The sequence below is a fragment of the Mercenaria mercenaria genome, chromosome 6 (genome assembly GCF_021730395.1).
Source record: "Mercenaria mercenaria strain notata chromosome 6, MADL_Memer_1, whole genome shotgun sequence".
NCBI classification, from domain to species: domain Eukaryota; kingdom Metazoa; phylum Mollusca; class Bivalvia; order Venerida; family Veneridae; genus Mercenaria; species Mercenaria mercenaria.
This window is the reverse complement of record NC_069366.1, coordinates 66096065-66120216: the sequence shown is the minus strand read 5'-3', so window position 1 is coordinate 66120216 and position 24152 is coordinate 66096065. Positions and strand designations below refer to the sequence as shown.

The 24152-nt window shown below is 37.0% G+C and overlaps 1 protein-coding gene across 1 annotated transcript in view; it reads left to right on the top strand.

Annotated features, from left to right (window-relative positions):
• LOC123548543 (transmembrane protein 180-like) overlaps positions 1-22240 on the top strand; it is a 58754-nt gene extending 36514 nt beyond the window's left edge. The window contains exons 2-5 of the mRNA XM_045335881.2: positions 11487-12601; positions 13389-13543; positions 18995-19078; positions 20325-22240. Coding sequence (XP_045191816.1) covers positions 11714-12601; positions 13389-13543; positions 18995-19078; positions 20325-20622 — 1425 coding nt within the window. The 5' untranslated portion in view covers positions 11487-11713 and the 3' untranslated portion in view covers positions 20623-22240. The remainder of the gene's footprint in view (positions 1-11486; positions 12602-13388; positions 13544-18994; positions 19079-20324) is intronic.
• Positions 22241-24152: the final 1912 nt, after the last annotated feature.

The following is a 24152-nucleotide window of genomic DNA, read 5'->3' as shown; positions in this document are numbered from 1 at the left end:
CATAGTTTATCATCCATACACAGAGTACATATATACATATATATCATGTCGAACATTTTATCATATCAAATACTGACATCAATATAATTTGAATATTAAAAGGAAAAAACAATTAAAATTTAATAAGGGTAGATGTACAACTACCATAATACAAATTGCAAATATTAGATGCAGAACAAATACAACTTCATCCAGATTGTCGTATAATATTTTTTCGTATTTTCAAAGCACAACTTATAAACAACATTATTTTTGAAACCATAACCTGGTCGCTAAGTTTAAACAAAGTCACCAGTTTAAACATGTTCGAACGACGTATATAAAACTCAGGAATGTAACGTTTGCGTACAGCCTTATATTTGTCACATATTAACATGAAGTGGTATTCGTCTTCCACTTCACCATTTCCACAAATCTGACCTAACCGTTCAGATCTTTCTAGTCTGTTGTTGCCATATCGTGCAGTCTCTATGCGAAGGCAATGAGAAGATACCCGCATACGTGTTACATATACTCTTTGTGACCGACATAAAATATTTAGATAGTTTTCATATACAAGATTTTCTTTCACGTGTTTATACAATGTCAGTTTGTCGTTACTATCTATATCACTTCTCCATTCTTGTATAAAACAGTCAATAACTCTTTGTTTAAAGTACGGTATAAACATTTTACCGTCTATGATACTGTCTTGCATTTCCCACATGTATCCAAAACCATATTTCTCAAGTAAACATTTTACCTTATAAGCCCAGTTCTTTTTACCTAAAGCAACATCTTTCAAGCTTTGCAAGTACACAATCTTAACAATACAATTTTCTGTAGCCAATACTTTTATCCATTGCTTGATAATTTTCACAAAACGATTCACATACAACGGACAACGCCCGAGTTCTAAATAGACACAAACATTACTAGTTGACATTTTAACATTAAGGAGTCTTTTACAATACATTAACTGCACTCTCTCAATATCTTTTGATTTACAAAAGCCCAATATTTCCGCTGCTTATCCTAAAATTGAGCACACAAAAGAATCAAATAGTTGACATTGTACCTTGAGTGTAAAATCAAAATCCTTTAAGTTATATATAAGTACATTTAAAGCTTTTACAGCCTTACCAATTAACAATTGCTGGTTATAATTAAAATTGCCATTGGAACCAAAAACAGTTCCCAAGTAGTTAAAAGAGTCAACAATCTCTAGAACTTTTCCATTATACTCCCATCTTTCGTTGTTTCTTATACGTCCCGAACGCCTGAACACTACGATTTTTGTTTTATCTTCATTCACCTTCAGTCCCCACCGGTCACAATACAGTTTAACATTATTTAAATGTGCCTGTAAGTCTGCTGGTGTTTCGGCCAATAACACCATATCATTTGCATACAACAGCAAAATAAGCGTTATTTCACCTATATGTATACCGCTGTTTGGGTTTTCCGTTAAATACAGTTCTAAGTCTTCAATAAATATCGACCACAACAAAGGCGAGCATATTTCACCCTGTTTTAAACCGACTGCAATTTCTATAAAATCAGATACTTCATTACAATGGCGCACTTTACTTTTTACATGTTCATACATTGATCTGATAATGCGTAAAATTTTCCCGGAGATACCCAATTTAAACATTTTATACCACAGAGCATTTCTATATACACTGTCAAAACATTTACTCATGTCCACAAAGGCTGCGTATAAACGTTTACCATTATTAAACATATTTTCAATTAAGCCATTTAAACAGTAAATAGCATCAACCGTCGAAAAACCTTTCCTAAACCCAAACTGTGCGTCTGAAATAATGTTATTATTGTTACACCAATCTGTCAAGCGTTTGTTCAAAATGATTGTGAAAAGTTTTGCTAAAACACTTATAAGAGTGATTCCCCTATAATTGTTCGCATCTGATTCGTCACCTTTTTTAAAAAGTGGAATGATAATTCCTTCAGTCCATAAGTCAGGGAAGTGTCCTGACTCGAATACAATATTGAAAATATCAGTCAAATGGCTTGATAAAATATCGCCTGATTCTATCAGTATCTCATTTATCAAATTGTCCGTAGAACCGGCTTTACCACGTTTCAAAGTTTTTAGCGCAGCAAGTACTTCAGATGTAGATATCGGCTCGTCAAGCTCTGTAAAGATCGTATCGCCCGGGTTCAATTGTCTGCCTGCAAAGTTTTCGCTCTCTGTATCAGATGTGATATTTATATCATTGCTTAAGGTTTTGAAATATTAAAAAAAATCGGTTACATTTAAAGTATTTCCACGTGAGCCTTTCTTTTTGGAGAAATATTTTTAGAAGTCACGTGGTTTTTTGCTCCGTAAGTTTTCAATTTCTCTCGATTTTCGAAGTTTAAAGGTAGTTTTCTTCTTGCGTATAAATTGTTTATATTGACGCTTCATTGTTAAAAGCCGGCATCTATTTTCATTAGATTTTTCAACGTTGAAGATATTAAGTGCGTCTAAGTAGCGTTCTCGTTTACCACGACACTCATCATCGAACCAGTCCGATGACTTAAACGCTTGTTTATCCGTAAAATGCGGTTTGAAATTGTTTGAAGAGTGCACTTGTTTTTCGAAAAGAGGCGTCAATAATCAATGACAGATTTGTGTGGCGACTACAATTAAATTTATTACAGAACAGAAATGCATCTTAAAGCTGTAAGTGATGAAAGAATACAAAAGGTGTTGACACCTTGTTATTTACAGCCCTTGTAAAAATATCAAGTAATATGAATATTTCTGACTTCTTCAATGTAACTATCGGTTTGAAACAGGGTGAGCCCTTATCTCCCTTGCTCTTTATACTCTTTATGAATAATATTGCTGAAAAAATGAATTTTAATGCATTAACTGAAAAAGATTTTGAACTATTGTCTATGTACATGAACTTATTTGCTGATGACATAGTATTGTCCACTACTGATCAAAATAGTCTGCAGTCACAAATAGATGCTATACGTCATTACTCTGTAAAATGGGGCTTAAAAATCAATGTTAGTAAAACGAAAATATGTGTATTTGAAAAAAGGAAACAAAATGTTTATCCTGACTTTTATATAGATAATGAAAGAATTGAAATTGTTGATAATTTTGTATATCTTAGAAATAAATTCTCCTACACTGGTAGCCTCCCAGCCAGCATTCTATATCGGCCCGATATCAGACCGACGTCGTTGTCTATAACGGCCCGATATCGGCTTCAGTTTTGGCTACAAATAGGAATGATGTCGGCCCGACGTCGGCAGACGGTATCGGGCCAACATCATAATGACATTGGTCCGATATTGACAAACGATATTTGGCCAACACCAAAATGATATCGGCCCGATATTGGCAGATCATATCGTGGTCGCGAAATAGTGTTACTCGCAGTGCTTTATCGAAGTTTTCTTTAAATGTACACTTTATAAATTCTCAGAGTAATTTTCTGGAGAACTGATGTGTCTTGCATCATGTGTATGATGCTTACTTGATTTTGTTAACTATAATGCTTTTCACAACTATACAAGGCATGTTTTATACAGTTACGTAAGCTTTCTGTGTATTCTTAACACTATTAAATCTATTCAATTAGAATTTGAAACATATTTATATTTTCAGTTGTTTGTAAATATAAATATTTCTATTTCGGCATTTTACATAAAAATAAAAAAGGCATCTTAATTATTACCTCCCTTTATTACATACAAAATTTTGATAAATACCGTCTACAAATTTTTTTTGGAACCTAGTTTGATTAATTCTGGCATACATCATATTTGCTTAATAAATTAGCGCATATGAACAATTAGATTACTTACTACAATATGTACACTTCTTGAAAATATTGCATTATATCTGTTTTGCTTTAAAGTATTTGCTGCATAAAGTAAAAAAAACCTAACATATTTCTCTCCCTTGACTATCAAAGTCAGACAGAACTGAAGTCTACATATCTATGTTCAAGAACAGAATAAAATGGTTCATTGCAAATAAATAATGTCTGTTTCATGTTTATCCATAATATTTTGAAAAAATATAGTTATATTAGAGAATCCAATATCGGCCCGATGTCAATCCGACGTACGAAACAGTTACACTGATTGATGTCGATCTACCGATTTCAATATTTTGCGGTACTACAACGGCCCGACGTTGGCCCTGCATTGGCACATTTTGCCGACATTCCGACATTATACCTATATCGGGCCGATATAATTATGCTCGCTGGGTTGGCAAATGCTGTTAAAGCACTAATCATCAAGCCCTTAAGAGCATATAATAATCTCCTAAATGTTTTTGATAATGTTAGTCTTGATATTAGAACAAAGTTATCTTTATTTGATTCTATGACTGTTCCTATTTTACCATATGGATGAGAAGTATGGGGTGTTTATAATTACAAAGAGGCAGATAAATTACACATTCGTTTTTGTAAATATATACTGGGTGTCAAAAGGCAAACCCCTACTTATGCTGTATATGGCGAAGTTGGGCGCGTGCCTTTATCAGTTATTTTTAAGGAAAGAGTTGTTAAGTTAAGAAAAAAATCGAATTACCTATTTATCACATGTATAATGATTAATGTAATAATGTTAATACTGCTTGCTGGGCAAGTAGAATGAATTCTATCACTGATCATCTCGGATATTCGAATATCAGATTATTCTTTGATACCAGTGTAAATTATTATAATTTGTTAAAAATAAGAATAAGGGACCAGTTTGTCCAAGAGTGGAGTGTTAATGTTAATGCCATTTCAAAATTAGCATTTTTTTTAAGTATTTAGATGTCATATCAAATGGCAACCTAAGGAAACAAATGACTAGTTTACGATTATGTTCACATAATTTAGAGATAGAGCAAGGAAGATAGGTTAATGTAGAAAGGAATAATAGGTTATGTAAATTATGCAATCAAAATGTTATCGAGTCAGAATACTATTTCATATTATGTTGTCCACGTTATAGTTGCATAAGATCCAAATACCTGGGCCGATGCACATGACCTATTGTATAAAAGTTTTATACACTAATGTCATCCAGTAGTAAAAGATGTATGTATAGTCTTGCAAAATATATTAAAGAAGCATCAACTGTAAGAAAGAATACTCTTGAAAATCTACTAGTCTTCTGATCGAATACAATTATTCTGTTTTGTTCTTTGTCTTCTGTATATATGTTCACTTTCTCGTGTATGATTGGCTTTGCCATAAGTTTTTATATTTGTAAATGGCCAAAGGCAAATGTATTGCTGATTGCCAATAAACTGAAACTGAAACTTTTATTCGCAGCATAGTAGTTATAATGACTACCTTACAGTGTGAAATTTCACCCGAGCACTAATAGATGAGGCACAATAATTAAGAATAATGAGATTTAATTGAAAATAATTGGTCAAATCTGTGTCTGCCATTAATTAATTAATTACAATTGCTTTAATTGACTTTTGTCTAAATTAATGATTACTCTCAGTTATTTCAAATTCGTTAATTAATTATAATTATTTAAATTATAAATATAATTAGGCACAATCCTGGCCCCAAATCTATTTTTTAGGGGAATGGGGACACTTAGAGTTGCCTATATCCATCCGTATGTCCGTCCGTCAGTCCTTCCATTTGACTCGTGCATATTTCAACAGATATTTGACCCAGAGTCTTCAAACCTTACAGGATTGTTTTTCAGCACGCGAAGTTGTGCACCTGATGTTTTAATTTGGATATCACGCATCAAGACCATATTTATGATCCTTGACTTGTAAAAAGAGCCTAAGTTTGTGTCACATGTATCTCAAAAATTATTTGAATAAGATTTTGAAGCATTGCAGGAATATCATTCAGCATGTGAAGTTGTGCACCTGGGGTCTTGTTAGAGACATCGCTCAGCCAGATCAAAGTTATGGACTTTGACTTAGTCAAAAATATATATGAAAGGGCATCAAAGTTTGTGACGCACTTATCTCAAAAAGTGTTTTACCTTTTGCCATGAAACATAATAGGAATATCATTCATCATGTTGTGTACCTTGGATTTTGTTGCGGATTTCAATCAGTTAGACTGATTGTCAAAAATATGGATAAAAGGCATACAAGAGTTTGTCGCATGTATCTCAAAAAGTATTTGACTTCTAGTCATAAAACGCATGTGAAGTGCTTGGTGTTGTTTGGGGTTTAACACAACCAGAGCAGAGGTGCTTGATATAGTGAAAAACGCGCATATTTCTTCAAATTTGCGTTGCACAAATCTGATTTTTGCACCTGGTTATGAAACCATGTAGGAATATTTTTTGCTTAACCCGTAGGAAAAACAGAAAGTCATTTTTATCCCCCGCCGATGAAATCGGGAGGGGGTATTGAAATGGCGTTGTCCGTCCGTCACGTCCGTGCGTGCGTTCGTGCGTGCGTCCATCCGCAACCATATCTCAGTAACTAGCTGGTAGAATTTCATGAAACTTGAAATAAACATGAACCAACATACTGCGATGATGTCTGTCATTTTTTTTCAATTGGTCAATTTTCCTTAGAGTTAATTGCCCTTTAATTGTTAAAAATCTACACATAACAAACCAACCAATGGTAGAATTTCAATAAACGTCTTATATTCTTTTCCATGAACATTTATTATAAACATGTGAAGTTGTGTACCCACACCTGGTCACCACCTTGCCTAAGTCACCCCCCCCCCCCCCCCACACACACAAAATCATTCCTTTTTTTTTTTTTTTTCAAACCTTCCATGAATATTTATCAACATGCAAAGTTGTACCATTCCCCCACCTCACTCCTCCACCCAGTCATGTCCACCACCCCAAGCATGCATCACCCCGCCCCCCCTTTTTTTTAGCTCACCTGTCACATAGTGACAGGGTGAGCTTTTGTGATCACCTTCGTCCGTCGTCCGTCCGTCCACAATTTCTTGTGAACAAGATAGAGACCACATTTTGCAAGCAATTTTGATCACACTTGTACAAAACTTGTATTAGCAAGATATCTCAGTTCCCTTCAAAAACTGGCCAGATCCCATCATGTGTTCTAGAGTTATTGCCCCTTTAAGGGCCAAAATTTGCTATTTTTGTGCATCAACAATTTCTTGTCTGCACGATAGTGGTTTCATTTATTATTTTATTTTAACCAACCTTGCACACAACTTGTATCACCATAAAATCACGGTTCCTTTCTTGAACTGGCCAGATCCCATTATGGGTTCCAGAGTTATGGCCCCTGAAAGGGCCAAAATAGCTATTTTGACGTTTTCTGCACAATAGCAGCTTTATTTGCGATTTGATTTTTACCAAACTGGCACACAACTTGAATCGCCATAAGATCTTGGTTCCTTTTTTGAACTGGTCCAGATCCCATTATGGGTTCCAGAGTTATGGCCCCTGAAAGGGCCAAAATTAGCTATTTTGACCTTGTCTGCACAATAGCAGCTTTATTTATGATTTGATTTTTACCAAACTGGCACACATTTTGTATCACCGTAAGATCTTGGTTCCTTTCTTGAACTGGCGAGATTCCATTATGGGTTCCAGAGTTATGGCCCCTGAAAGGGCCAGAATTAGCTATTTTGACCCTGTCTGCACAATAGCAGCTTCATTTATGATTTGAATTTAATCAAACTTGCACAAAACTTGTGTCACCATAAGATCTCGGTTCCTGTCTTGAACTGGCCAGACCCCATAATGGGTTCCTGAGTTATGGCCCCTGAAAGGGCCAAAATTAGCTATTTTGACCTTGTCTGCACAATAGCAGCTTCATTTATGATTTGATTTTAACGAAACTTGCACACAACTTGTATCACCACATAACTTGCTTCCTTTCTTCAACTGGCCAGATTCCATCATGGGTTCCAGAGTTATGGCCCCTTAAATGTCAAAGAATGGCTATTTTGGCTTGTGCAGCCATATAGAGACTTCATTTATGGTTTTATTTGATACAAACTTCCAAACTATCTTCAACAACAATAACTCTTGGATTCCATGACAAATCAGATCCAATCGTAGGTTCCAGAGTTATTTTATATCTGATTACCTCCCCTGATCGTAATCAAAATGGATTTATATCAGTAAGTGCCTATAGGACTTATTTGAAATTTCATTATTGTTTTTAGTTGGACTGAGACAATCAGGGTAGATAACTATGGACTGATTTTATGTCAAATTACCTCCCTTTATTCCAAATTAAAATGGGTTTATCTCCATAACTAATGAAGATACTGATCTGAAATTTCATTTATGTCAACAGATTTATTTGACAGATCCTTCTTATTGGCCGTAGGTAAAAACCGAGACCACTTTAGGTGTATTTTGACATATCTATACCTTGTAAGAATTTTTTTCTTTTTGGTTAAAGGACTTCGGACACTTTCTATATGAATTTGCCTACTCCAAGAGTGAAAAATAAACCACTGAGAAATAAGTATTTAATTACATATACCATCAAAATACATATTTGAGATTATTTCTTAAAATCAAATTTTTCAATATTTGTTTCATAAAATGGTAATTTTTGCTCTAAATAGAATTACGTACCCTGTTATATACATATAAAAGCTATTTTGCTTTAAACAACATTGTTCCCACCCGTGCATCAAAACCATATTTGGCCAGCATATGTAGATATTAATTATACACATTATCTGTGACTATTGTGTTGATGCAAAGGGTGGAGCAGTACTTTTAAACAAAAAATATAACTACAGGGTGTTCCCAAATGTAAAGTAACCAATACTTTTTATATTCATTTTTAATAATTTGATAGTCACATATTTTTACATCTGTTTGTAACTCAAATACTATACAAATGTTTGAAAGGGCACATATAGGCATGTTATACATGTATAGTAGTGAGAGAAGCAAATACTGTGAATTCATTATTATTCGTTGGGTTAAATTTTCATTGGCTTATCCTGGTTGTTTGTTGCAGTAGATCGGCAAATGTGTGCTGTAAAATACTAGCAACACACCAGGTAATCTTCTGCATGCCCTCCTCGCAACACGCACGCCACTAGCGATGAAGATGTAATTTGTTTTCCATTTTGCTTTTATTATTTTTTTTTTGTATTTTTTTATCTATTTTTCATTTCTTTATTTCTTCATCTTCTTCTGTGCATTTATATTTATTTCTTTTACACATACTAAATGTCACACGCATTCATTACTTCATGTTCTTCCTACTGTGAAAACTGAATTGAAGATTGTTCTTTGCGGCGGGCTAGGCCTAAACACAAAAAAAAAGAGGCAATATGTGCACAGCAGTTAATCTGATCCTGACTATAGTCTATCCAACAGAAATAACGCTTGGCATTGATATGCCTGTCATGCATAGGTCAAGAACATTAGCTTCTTGGCAGGTCATATCGGTGACGGTTTCACACACAGTGTGATGCCACGAAAGTGATGTGTCAAGTCGCTTTCCATGCAGATGGCATATACAAATACGGCTAGACGAAAAAACGAACTAAACGGTCCAGCCGAGTTTCAGGTGGAATTTTTATGCAGAGACCTGCTTCTACTTTAGTCCTACAGATGACACATTTCGAATATGTTTTGCCCACAACTTCAGCCCCGAATAGACAACATTATCTATAGATGGGTTGTTGTCAGACTTATCCCAATTTAACTTTTTCCGATCCAGCTTCCTGAGGCAAGCCTCAGAAAGAACTGTCATTTCGGATACATTTTTATTACATGTTTAAGCGAAATGAGCCGTGCCATGAGAAAAACAACATAGTGGCTTTGCGACCAGCATGGATCCAGACCAGCATGAGCATCTGCGCAGTCTGGTGAGGATCCATGCTGTTCGCTTTCAAAGCCTATTAAAAATTAGGCAAACTGTTAGTGAACAGCATGGATCCTGACTAGACTGCGCAGATGCGCAGGCTGATCTGGATCCATGCTGGTCGCAATTGCACTATGTTGGTTTTCTCATGGCGCGGCTCAAATATTATCTGTGCCACTGGTACTTATCCCAAGCAAGAACCCCCCCTACGGCCTTGATAAGATTACTGCCTTTTCTTAGTATTAATGTTATACAGCACACAAATATCTGCCATCACTTATAACAGAGCTATACAGACATGTACATGTACTTAAATAACTACCTGAACCACTGTAATAAAAATGACCGGTCACTTATACATGTATACCTATTCACACATGTAATGCATCAATAACTTTACATTAGAACAGTGTATAGATAAATCAAGTACAGGTTGTTTGCAAAAATATCGTTCTCTTTTCATTTATTTATAGGATTTTAATCTTAAAATGTTATTTTTACCTTAAATAAACAGATTTTATCACTTTTTTCGACTGGAATTCATATATTTAAAACTTCCGTAAAGTGATGACATTATATTTTTACGGAAATTAAACATTTTATTTTTTCAAGAAAATATACCCTGGCCTAGATAAAATAAGAAAAACATCTTGATAGGAACAGATACAAATCAGTTTCTGCTGTAATAAATTAACTAATACATTGGTTTATCATTGACTCAAAACGATTTGGGTATTGTTCAAATGCTTAATGAGAAATTTGCATTTAAAATGTAGGCTAGAAGCATATGATAGTGTCCGAAGTCCTTTCTTCCCTTTGTTGTTCCTGTCCTTTGGACTTAGATATTTTTTCTGAGGACCTTCTTGTCCTCAAGTGCAATGATAACAGGTGAGCGATATAGGGCCATCATGGCCCTCTTGCTTATTATTATTTTTATTTTCCATCAATATTTATAATCAACATATGATGTTTTGTACCCTCACCCAGTCACCCCGGTGCCCCCCCCCCCCCCCCCCCCCCCCCCCCCCCCACACACACCAAATAATAGCATTCATTTTCTGTTAAATTGATTTTGACTAATGAAATTATTTGCCTCTTAGTAACATCCTTAACTGTTTGCCGGATATACTGCTTTGCCGTTCCTCACCACAAACCCTTTCGGCGGGGGATACCAATTCATCGAATTTGCTTGTTTAATAATAATAAAACGTTTTTGGGTTTTTTTGTTGGTTTAACGTCGCACCGACACAAGTATAGGTCATATGGCGACTTTCCATCTTTAGTGGAAGACCCAGATGCCCCCATCACAAGTGGGCACCTGGGTAGAACCACCGACCTTTCGTAAGCCAGCTTGATGGCTTCCTCACATGAAGACTTCAACGCTGCGAGTGAGGCTCGAACCCATATCGACGAGGGGCAAGTGATTTGATGTCAGCGACCTTAACCACTCGGTCACGGAGGTACCCAATAATATACGTGAATATTATTTAAAACTTGTTCTTTGAAGCTGCCAAAAGAAGTCATATACTTAGTAGGCCAGTCGAATTATGATTGTTGGCATTTTCATGCACGTTCATTGTCGGCTTAATTACAGAAACTGTTTGCTTATTATTGATGACTTTACTGAATTAGACTATATTAAATTCTAAAGTTAAAGGAAGAACTTAGCAAGTACTACTATATTTTTCATTGTTATAATATATTATTATTTCAGGAAGCAATTTTTAACAGTGTGCTGTAACTGATGTGCTCTATGAAGCTGTAAACCTATAACGACTTCTGTTCAGGATTAGCCAGCAATTTGAAGGCAGTATCGGTATAAAGATATATGTATGCTGCGATAACGTCACATTACGCAGAAATTGAAATATATTGTTCTGCAAAACCTGGTAGTTGCACTCTTGCCAGCCTTTCAGTTGAGGAGACACTATAGCATTCAGAATGGCAACACGAGAATCTCTCGAAAACAGAATTGTTGCAGTCTCTGCTTTGTCAGTAGGCTTTGGCCTCATCACTTCAGCGTTTAGTTTCTACTACGTAAAAGTGTTCCTGAACTTCTATCATATAGAGGAAAGCTGGTTTCAGTTTTCTCAAACACTGTTCCTTATATGGAACGCAATCAACGACCCTCTGTTTGCTTATTTTCAAGACAGTACCAATTTTCGTTGCTCAAGAACTCGACGTGAAAGTGTTCTGTATGCAGCTCCATTTTTTGCTTTATCATTTCTAGTGCCATGGTTTCCATGGGGAGACCCGGAAAGTGTACAACCATGGGTTACAGGAATTCATCTTATTACAGCTTTATGTTTCTGGGACACTATGTTTACATATGTTGGATTGGCATATTCTTGTCTTTTTACTGAAATGACAAAGGATATTTCAGAAAGATACAAGATGGTGAGATGCACACAAATAGGTAGTTTACTAGGATCGTCAAGTGTATTCATTCTACAATATATGTCAAGTCAGTTAGAAGACTTCCAGGCATTTCAAGCAACGAGTATTGGAGTTGCTGTCATCAGCTGTATATTCATGATGTATTGTGGGAAACATGCACATACGGAAAGAGAACTACAACATGACAGTGACATGCAATGTGGGAAACCAAGAGTTACTAAATTTCAAGAATACTCCTACTTTACACTTTCTAAACAGATTCTTTTCAACAGAGATTTTCTTGCTTTTGTGATAATGAACTTCTTCCATGAATTTTATCGTGCATTTAGATCAAACTTTTTCGCCATATTTGCTGATCAGTTGATTGCAAAAGGAGCCATTCCAGCTTTTGTGAGAAGCGTATTTTATGGGGCCAGTACTACATGTGCAAAGGTATAAGTGATATAAATAACAATTGCATCTGAATGACTTTTACATGAAATCGAATACAAAATACAATTAACTTTACTTTAAATTGTTATGTACTTAGTATTACGTTGTAGGTAGAGAGAAAATTCTTATGGCCCCTTTCGAAGAACAGGGAATTGTTTTGTTTATTCTCTGTCGGACGGTTTGTCTGTTGGACCATCGGTCAGTAAAATATTTGCTTTCAGATCATTAAGTAGAGAATGTTTTGTCTCAATTGTCAACTTTCATGGGTTGATTGCCTGTATCCAGTGTTTTAGAGGTCAGTAGGTCAAAAGTCAAGGTCACAGTGATCTCGAGACTGAAAATGGTTTCCGCTCACTATACTATGGTACACAGTCGACAATTTCAAAGGATGACTACTTGTAGTCAGTAAGTAGTAAGTAGTCAGTAAGTAGTCAGTAGACCCTTGGTTAGGGTCAGTACATCAAAGTTAAAGGTCACAACGACCCTAAGCCGTTCATCAACATGAACTTTTTGTGCAGCAGTGGTCAAACGTCATAGGATGGTTGCCCGTAGTCAGAGCAAACAGAGTTACATACACACTTGCCTTCGACAGGCTTCAGTTGAGGCGTATGTGTTTTACAAACATCTCTTGTTTCTATTTGATTTATATGTAAAGCAAAACATAGTTAGATATAAACATGATAAATAGACACAGTCATAAAAAGGCCCCTTAATGATGACGGTACAAATGACTTTCTTACATAAAGATCTATTTTACACAAGTGATGCATATTATTAAATTTTTCAGTTAACTGTGATATTTGGAGCTGGTGTGGCAAGTCAGTTGGGTTACTATAAGGTGATACGTTACAGTCAGATCATCATTATGTTCTCCGGATTGTTGTATTTCTTGACAGGGCCTATCAACCACTGGTGTTTGATGATGTTTATGCTGTTAGATAGGTAAAATAAAATATTAAATTTGTAATATCATTTCCTGTTTTGAAGGCATTAGGAGGACTTAATTGTCGAGTCTGGTTGGTCGAACCCAAGTACATTTATCTGTGCTATCTTTATCTTTGAAGCGTTTATTTTGTCCGTCTGGTTAACTTAATCCAGAGCCTTCTTTTGTCTTGTATGGCTACATTAAAATCTCCACATGTAAAACAGAGATGGAAAAAAAACTTTAGTATATTAATCTTAGCTTCAGTCTTCAGTAAATCGTTGTCAAATGAGTAAGTCTTGACACCATTAGAGTTGACACCTTTACAGTTTTTCACATGCCGCTGTGCCAGTTTAAGACATATCTATAGACATGTATGAGAAAATTATTTACAATTAGTAAGGATACTATCTGAACAGGCTGGACAGGATATTGAACTTGAGTCGAGGTTTATCTAACCTGTTCCTTTAATTTTTAGCTCACTAGAGCACGAAGTGCTCAAGGTGAGCTATTGTGACCTGTCATTGTCTGGCGTGCGTCGTCCGTCAACATTTGCCTTGTGAACACTCTAGAGGCCACAGTTATGACCCAATCTCTATGAAACTTGGTCAGAATGTTTGTCTTCATGATCTCTAGGTAAGGTTCGAAACTGGGTCGTGTTAGGCCAAACACTAGGTCACTAGGCCAGATTAAATGATAATCTTGTTAACATTCTAGAGTCCTCAGTTTAAGTTTGAAACTCATGAGACTTGGTCAGAATGTTTGTCTTGATGACCTCTAGGTAAAGTTCGAATCTGGGTCATGTTGGGTCAAAAACTAGGTCACCCGGTCAAATCAAAGAAAAAGCTTGTTATCACTCTAGAGGCCACATTTATGATACTATCTTCGTGGAACTTTGTCAGAATGTTGATCTTGATGATCTCTAGGTCAAGATTGAAACTGGGTCATGTGGGATCAAAAACAAGGTCACTAGGCCATATCAAAGGAAACTCTTGTTAACACTGTACAAAACAAATTTTAAGTTTGAAACTCATGAAAATTGGTCAGAATATCAGGTTGGAATCTGGGTCATGTTGGGTCAAAAACTAGGTCTTGCAATCAAAACAAAGGAAAATCTTGTTAACACTCTACAAACCACATTTTAAGTTTGAAACTCATGAAAATTGGTCAGAATGTTTGTCTTGATGACCTCGAGGTCAAGCACGAATCTGAGTCATGTGGGGTCAAAAACTAGGTCACCCGGTGAAGTCAAAGGGAAAGCTTATTAACACTCTAGAGGTCACATTTATGACCCTACCTTCATGAAACTTGGTCAGAATGTTTATCTTGATAATGATAATCTCTAGGTCAAGATTGAAACATGTGAAGTTAAAATCAAGGTCTTCAGGCCAGATCAAAGGAAAATCTTGTTAACACTCTACAAACCACATTTTAAGTTTGAAACTCATGAACATGTTTGTTTGGCTTGATGACCTCTAGATCAGGTTTGAATCTGGGTCATGTGGGGTTAAAAACTAGGTCATGCAATTAAAGCAAAGGAAAAGCTTGTTAAAACTCCAGAGGTCACATTTATGACCCATTCTGCAAGAGACTTGGTCAGAATGTTTGTCCAGATGACCTTTAGCTCAATTTTATATCTTGATTATTTGGGATCAAAAACTAGAACAACACCTGATCAAAGCAATGAAAAAGCTTGTTACCACTCTAAAGGAAAGATTTATGACCCTGTCTTATGAAACTTGGTCAGAATGTTTATCTTAATGATCTCTAGGCCAAGCTTAAAACTATGTCATGTGGGGTCAAAAACTAGGTCACTAGGCCAGTCCAAAGGAAAAGCTTGTTAACACTCTTGAGGCCACATTTATGACCCAATCGTCATGAAACTTGGTCAGAAAATTTATCTTGATGATCCTAGATCAAGTTCGAATCTGGGTCATGTTGGATTAAAAGCTAGGTCATGTGGGATCAAAAGCTAGATCAAGCGCTCAAGTCACATGAAAAGCTTGTTAACACTCTTGAGGCCAGATTTTTAGCCCACCATCATCAGATGGTGGGCTATTCAAATCACTCTGCGTCCGTGGTCCGTCGTCCTTCCGTCCGTCCTTTCGTCCGTCTTTCCGTCCGTTAACAATTTCTCGTTATCGCATCTCCTCAGAAACTACCAGGGGGATTTTGACCAAACTTTGTCAGAATGATGTATTGGTACCCTAGTTGTGTCCCCCTGAAAATCAGATTGGTTCAACAATTTTTAGTGAGTTATGGCCCTTTGTTTTTTTCTATAATTTACATAGATTTATATAGGGAAAAACTCTGAAAATCTTCTTGTCCAAAACCACAGAGCCTAGGGCTTTGATATTTGGTATGAAGCATCATCTAGTGGTCCTCTACCAAGATTATTCAGATTATTTCCCTGGGGTCTAATATGGCCCTGCCCCAGTGGTCACATGGTTTATATAGACTTATATAGGGAAAAACCTCTTGTTCAAAACCACAGGGCCTAGGGTTTTGATATTTTGTATGTGACATCATCTAGTGGTCTTCTACTAAGATTGTTCAAATTATCCCCCTAGGGTCAAATATGGCTCCGCCCCAGGGGTCACATCCTTTACATAGACTTATATAGGGAAAAATCTTCTTGTCCAAACCACAAAGCCTAGGGCTTTGGCATTTGTAATGTAGCATCATCTAGTGGCTCTCTACCAAGTTTGTTCAAATTATCCCCCTAGGGTCAAATATGGCCCCGCCCTGGGGGTCACATGGTTCATATAGACTTATATAGGGAAGAGCTTTTAAAATCTTCTTGTCAATAACCTACAACATTCTAATTTGGACCACATGTATGATTTTGAGTGGCAAGATGAACCTTGACATGAGTTGACCTTGATTTTGACCTAGTGACCTACTTTCACATTTCTGTAGCTACATCCTTCAAATTTGGATCACATGCATAGTTTTATGCACTGAAAAAAAACTTTGACCTTGACATTGACCTAGTGACCTACTTTCACATTTTTGAAGGTATAGGCTTCAAATTTGGACCACATGCATAGTTTCTTGTTCTGAAATGAAATATGAGCTTGATTTTGACCTAGTGACCTACTTTCACATTTCTCAAGCTACAGCCTTCAAATTTGGACCACATGCATAGTTTTGTGTACCAAAACAAATTTTGACCTTTACATTGACCTAGTGACCTACTTTCACATTTTTGAAGGTACAGGCTTCAAATTTGGACCACACGCATAGTTCTGTGTTTCCAAATAAAATTTGACCTTGATTTTGACCTAGTGACCTACTTTCACATTTCTCAAGCTACAGCCTTCAAATTTGGACCACTTGTATAGTTTTGTGTACCGAAATGAACTTTGACCTTAAGATTGACCTAGTGACCTACTTTCACATTTCTATAACTACAGGCTTCAAATTTAGACCACTTGCATAGGATTGTGTACCGAAACAAACTTTGACATTGACCTAGTGACCTACTTTCACATTTTTGAAGGTACAGGCTTTAAATTTGGACCACATGCACAGATTTGTGTTCTGAAGTGTAATTTGACCTTGATTTTGACCTAGTGACCTACTTTAACATTTCTCAAGCTAAGCCTTCAAATTTGGACCACTTGCATAGTTTTGTGTACCGAAATAAACTTTGACCTTAAGATTGATCTAGTGACCTACTTTCAAATTTCTCAAACTACAGCCTTCTAACTTGATGCACATGCATAGTTTTGTGTATAAAGAACTTTGTCCTTGAAATTGATCTAGTGACCTATTTTCACATTTCTGAAGCTACAGCTTTTGAATTTGGACCACATGCACAGTGTTGTGTACGGAAATGAAATTCGACCTTGAGCTAGTCAATAAGTCTTGAAATTTGGAACACCCAAAAATGGCACATTGGTGGGCGCCAAGATCACTCTGTGATCTCTTGTTGATCCTATCTTCATGAAACTTGGTCAGAATGTTTGTCTTGATGATCTCTAGGTCAAGTTTGAAACTCGGTCATGTTGGGTCAAAAACTAGGTCAGGTGGCCAGATCAACTCTGGTGAGCGATATAGGACCATCACGGCCCTCTTGTTTTGTGCCATTTATGTCTAAGTTTTATTCTTAACATTAAAATGAGTTATCCACAGACACCTAGTTATGCCCCCCTTCGAAGAAGGAGGGGTATTTTGTTTTGCAGATATCGGCCGGTCTGTCGGTCGGTCGGTCTGTATGTAGACCAATCCGTTTCCGGATGCTAACTCAAGAACGCTTGGGCCTAGGATCATGAAAGTTGATAGGAAGGTTGGTTATTACCTGCAGATGACCCCTATTGATTTTGAGAACTGTATGTCAAAGGTCAAGGTCATTGACCCTGAACAGTTAAACGGTTTCCGGATGATAACTCAAGAATGCTTGGGCCTAGGATCATGAAAGTTGATAGTGAGGTTGGTCATGACCAGCAGATGACCCCTATTGATTTTGAGGTCAGTATGCCAAAGTTCAAGGTTACAGTGACCTGGAACAGTTAAACGGTTTCGGGATGATAACTTAATATTGCTTGGGCCTAGGATCGTGAAAGTTGATAGGGAGGTTGGTCATGACCAGCAGATTTTGAGGTCTGTAGGTCAAAAGTCAAGGTCACATCGACCAGGAACAGTAAAACGGTTTCCGGGCGATAACTCAAGAACGCTTGGGCCTAGGATCAGGAAAATTGATAGGGAGATTGATCATGACCAGCAGATGACCGCTATTGATTTTGCGGTCATTTGGTCAAAGTTCAAGGTCAGACTGGCCAGGAACAGTTAAACGGTTTCTGGACGATAACTTGAGAACGCTTGGGCCAAGGGTCATGAAAGATTATAGAGAGGTTCATCATGACCAGCAGATGACCCCTATTGATTTTAAGATCAGTAGGTCAAAGGTTAAGGTTACAGTGACTTGTAACATTTAAACCGTTTCCAGACAATAACTTGAGAACGCTTTGGCCTAGGATCATGAAACTTGATAGGGAGGTTGATCATGACCTGTAGATGACCCCTATAGATTTTGAGGTTTGTAGGCTAAAGGTCAAGGTCACATTGACCCGGAACAGTTAAATCCTTTCCAGACAATACCTTGAGAACGCTTGGGCCTAGGATCACTAAACTTAATAGGGAGATTGATCATGACCAGCAGATGACCCCTGTTGATTTTGAGGTCAATAGGTCAAATGTCACATTGAACCAGAACAGTAAAACTTTTGCTTACAGTGAGCAAATAATTTCTGTTCCTTGTGCAATTGCTGAATGCATCAAGGGGGGCATTTCGTGTTCGACGAGCTCTTGTTTAATGCTTGAAGTGGGGAAAAGATAACGAACACTTAAAGAAAGCAAGATTAAAAAAAAATGATATTGTTTTTGACAAAATATTTTTGTATTGAAATTTGGAATGATTTCACTGCACGTATATGTTATCAATTATAAATTTATGTTTTCTGTTTAAGTTGCCTTGTTGATTGTGTCTCTTCGATGTTCAATCTTGCTGTATCAGATGTTGCGGACAATGATGTCATTCGTTACAATAGAAGGTATTGAATGATAACACATTTTGTCTTGAGGCTGCGTGATTAAGGCTGTCGGCTTAGAATCACTTGCACCTCACCTGGGTGTAGAATCTTAATGTGAGGCATTCATCCAGCTGGCTAACGGCAAGTCCGTGGTTCTACCAAGGTGCGTTTACGTACCTGAAACATTCACTATTAAATCACCCAAAGGGAGCAGACTGATTTAATTAATACTGCTTCATCCCCAAAATGAATCTCTATATTTGTAAAGAGTTCATGTGGCGAAGTTGGCAGTAATTTACGGAAACAGGTAAGTAATGGGCACATAATCCAGAACACCGGTTAGGATAACTGCTTATCGGTACATAACTGTTATACTGTCGGATAACAGTCAAAAACACAAAAGGAACAATCAAACACTGAGTTTCTTTTAAATTACAGTGTGTTCTAGTATACGAACATAGAGGGGCTTTATGAGTGACGTTGTTCTGACGCTTAAAAACCTCTATAATTTCCCACTCCTTTTGCCAGTGACCACCGTATTTTCAAACGTTAGTTAATGTAAGGGAGAGGTATTGTGATAATTTAACATTTCAAAATGCTGACGTCAAATTGTCCGAGTAATGGTATAGTAAAATGTTGTTTTTTTCCCAATCTGACATTTGAAAAATATAAAACTTCCTAAACAGAAAATTGATTTTAATCTGCACGTCTCAATACAACACCACGTACACTAAGTGATGTCATATATTGACAAATTCACGGACGGGGCGTATGTTCTCCGTGACGATTTCATAAAAGACATTGTTTCTTCCACCTCTGATTCATATGGGGAAGTTGGCAGTTATTTGCGGAGAACAGACAAAGTAAAACATATAGACAACTCGGGCAAAACAACATTATAAAGATCACAGCTGGAACGGTCTAAGTTGTTTTGTTCGAGTTTATTCTATTTTATTTGCTTTGCTTATTGTAACATTACTTAATTGTGTGTACATCTACGTTCAATCGAGAAAGAAAAGGTTAAGACAAATTCAGTTAAGGCAGTAACTATTTTATACCTTCCTGCTGAAGACTGAAACTTATTTGTGGTTATTGAAAATATTGTGAATTGCATAATGATATTGAATATTAGATATCTATGATGAACTTTTGATTTAATCATAATCAGTATAACGAAAAGTCAGTAAAATTCCGCCATGGTACTATCGTTTGTTTTTATATATCATCTCGTTGAAAACATTTTCTTCAAATTTGTTTTTATTTTCAGACATCCAGCGACGTCAATGGTTTACGGTATAAATGCTCTAGTTGTGAAACCAGCTATATCGTTGTCTCCAATGTTAGTTGTCAGTATTCTAAACTCTTACGGGTATGATCGTCTCAAAGATGGAAAACTGGACGCTACCGAGATCGGAGGATTAAACAGCGTTATGTTTAATTTGTTATGTCTATTTCCGTGTGTAATCGGATGTGTTCAGTTCTGTTCCTGGTCATTCTACACAATCAGGGAAAAGAAAAGTTTTGATATGACTTTATATGTTGGAGTTGCGGATGATCCGGTGTAGGGTATTTTATTTCAGTTTTCATATTTTAGGTTACCTCAGCATAATGCTCAGATCGCCCTGTGCGCGTTGTCGTCTGTCGTGCGCCACCAATTTGACAACTCTCCAGATGTCACAATTTTGGCCAAATCTTGATAAAACTTGAGCAAAATCTTCAATGAAATCTCTGAAGAGCTCATTTATGGGCCATCTGGGATTAAAACTAGGTCACTGGGTCAATGGATAAGAAAACCTTGTTAACACCTTAGGGGACATTTCCGATCTTATCTTCATAAAAATATTCCAAATAATTGATTCTATCCAGGTTAAATTTGTAACTAGGTTATTTGAGTAAAAAATCAGCTCACTAGTTCAGTTAATAAAAAAACATTGTTAACACCCAAGAGACTACAGTTTCTACTTGATTTTCATTAAAACCTTGTCAGAACGTTTGTAACTAAATATTCCAGGTCATATTTGATTTGTTTTTATTTGGGGTCAAAAACTCTTGTCTCTAGGTCAAATCATAGAAAGACTTTGTTAACACGTTTTCTGTTTGATCTTTATAAAACTTTGTCTAAACGTTTGCTTCGATAAACCTTGGTCAGATTTAAAAATGGATAACATGACGTCTGTAATTAGGTAATTAAGTCAAATCAGGAAAACATTGGTAACACTTAGAAGGTCATACTTTCTGTTTGTTCGTCATAAATCTTTTTTTCAGAATGTTTGTCCCGATGAAGTGTAAGTCTAGTAAAAACACTAGTTACAGGAGATCAAAAACTTTGTTAAACCATAGAAAAACTTAATTAAAACTCTAGAAATCATGTTTTTTACTTGATCCTTATAAACATTTTATTTAGAATGTTTGTCTCTATGAAATGTAGGTCAGATTTGGATCTGATTGTCTAGGTCAAAAACTAGGTACTAGTAATCGGGTCAAGTTATAGAAAGCCCTTGTTAGCACCTTTAGTGCAGGTAAGTATGAACTTGACACTGGGAACACTTCTTTGTGCTGGATACCCTCTGTATTGCGCATTTCCGATTACCGAAACTAGTACATAAACAGTACCCGTAAAGTTGTTATCAAGTTCAGAGAAGTTTTGACAAGCGGCTCGGATGTCCTGTGCTATTAAGTAGGTATCCTTCCACATAGAAGTGTCTCACAAAATTAAATGATCGATTTATAAAAATAATCGATTTCTCGCCGAAATCCAAATGTTAGTTGTCTGGACCGACGTCATTTGGTGCAATGGTTATAGACGCTTTGACTGACACCAGGGATTTATGGGTAAGTGCTCATTTAAAAGTCGAATCGAGTATTGTTTCCAAATGTCAGTTTCATTCTTCCCTGGCTTGTTATATAAAGAGCATTGATGGTAATAAATGCATTTTACAAACAACATAACATGTTTTATGAGCTTCCCCTATGCTAAAAGATTCCAGCTTCCAAGCTGACACGGGCTGAGGAAGAGGAGTCTTGGCTCTTTAGTGTCTCTTGGACACACGATATTCATGTTAATACTGTTGATGCTGTATGATAATATATTTCATTGTTAATTTATAGTCTGATATTGACACCTTCCGTAGGAAATGTTTATAATATTGTTTCTATTTAAGGAAGTAAATTGTTAAGAAAGTCTTCTGTTCTCTTATATATTCATTTGTCTGAAACTCAACTCTCGACACTGGATCAGTAAACAAAGACAAATATCTGATAGAAAAAAGCTGCATTCCAGTATTATATAGTAGGTACAAATAGATTTATGAACTAACCCAAAGGAGAGAAACGGTGCTATGCACCGTCCTGCATCCACCAGTAACATTGCACTTTAGTCAAATCTCCGTTCTGCATCCACCAGTAACACTGCCCTTGAGTCAACATCACCGTCCTGCATCCACCAGTAACACTGCCCTTTAGTCAACATATCCGTCCTGCATCCACCGGTAACACTGCCCTTTAGTCAACATCTCCGTCCTGCATCCACCGGTAACACTGCCCTTTAGTCAACATCTCCGTCCTACATCCACCAGTAACACTGCCCTGTCAACAGTCAATATCTCCGTCCTGTATCCACCAGTACCACTGCCCTTTAGTCAACATCTCCGTCCTGCATCCACCAGTAACACTGCCCTTTAGTCAACATCTCCGTCCTACATCCACCAGTACCACTGCCCTATAGTCAACATCTCCGTCCTACATCCAACAGTAACACTGCCCTTTAGTCAAGATCTCCGTCCTACACCCACCAGTAACACTGTCCTATAGTCAGCATATCCGTCCTACATCTTCCAGTAACACTGCCCTTTAGTCAATATCTCCGTCCTGTATCCACCAGTACCACTGCCCTATAGTCAACATCTCCGTCCTACATCCACCAGTAACACTGCCCTTTAGTCAATATCTCCGTCCTACATCCACCAGTAACACTGCCCTATAGTCAATATCTCCGTCCTACATCCACCAGTACCACTGCCCTTTAGTCAACATCTCCGTCTTACATCCACCAGTAACACTGCCCTTTAGTCAACATCTCCGTCCTACATCCATCAGTAACACTGCCCTATAGTCAACATCTCCGTCTTACATCCACCAGTACCACTGCCCTATAGTCAACATCTCCGTCCTACATCCACCAGTAACACTGCCCTTTAGTCAGCATCTCCGTCCTACATCCACTAGTACCACTGCCCTATAGTCAGCATCTCCGTCCTACATCCACCAGTACCACTGCCCTATAGTCAGCATCTCCGTCCTACATCCACCAGTAACACTGCCCTTTAGTCAATATCTCCGTCCTACATCCACCAGTCACATTGCCCTGTAGTCAACATCTCCGTCCTCCATCCACCAGTAACACTGCCCTTTAGTCAATATCTCCGTCCTGCATCCACTAGTGACACTGCCCTTTAGTTATCATCTCCGCAACGACATGCCGTTATCACACCCTGGTACCGGCGCTCCCAAGTACAGGTGGCACCCACACATACAGCGCTCGATAAGCGATTTTGGAGGAGCGGTGGTGTAAGTATTTCTTACTGTATCTCCGGTAATTCAAAACTTTTCTTAAAAAAATGAAAGATATCTGCGCCCTGATGAATAATTGGTGACTATGTTTTGTGAGTGTCACAACATTCCATCTTAAAATAAACAAAATACGGCGAGGTAAACGTAAACGTTTGACTTAAAAATGTCAAATGTCTAAAAAACACGTAAAATACTCAGTAAATACTCCAAATGTATTCATTTTTGATACAGTATCGTATAGTCATGTCTTCCTACAATAACCAGTTCAAATTTCAAGACTTAATTTGTTATATTTAAAGAATGACTCGTGTTTAAAGATGGTATGGGGTTTCAAAACGGCACTCACATGGCACAGGTGTTAATTTTTTTGGCGCTCAACAAGTACAGCTAGAGAAGTCTTCAGAAATGTGGACCTTGTTGTTGTTTACTCTCAGTGTTGTGTCTGTATGATCATAAATATTTATACCGTTAAAAACTGACTCTAGAAGTCGACCTTTTTATGTTAAAACTTACGGCGACAATATTT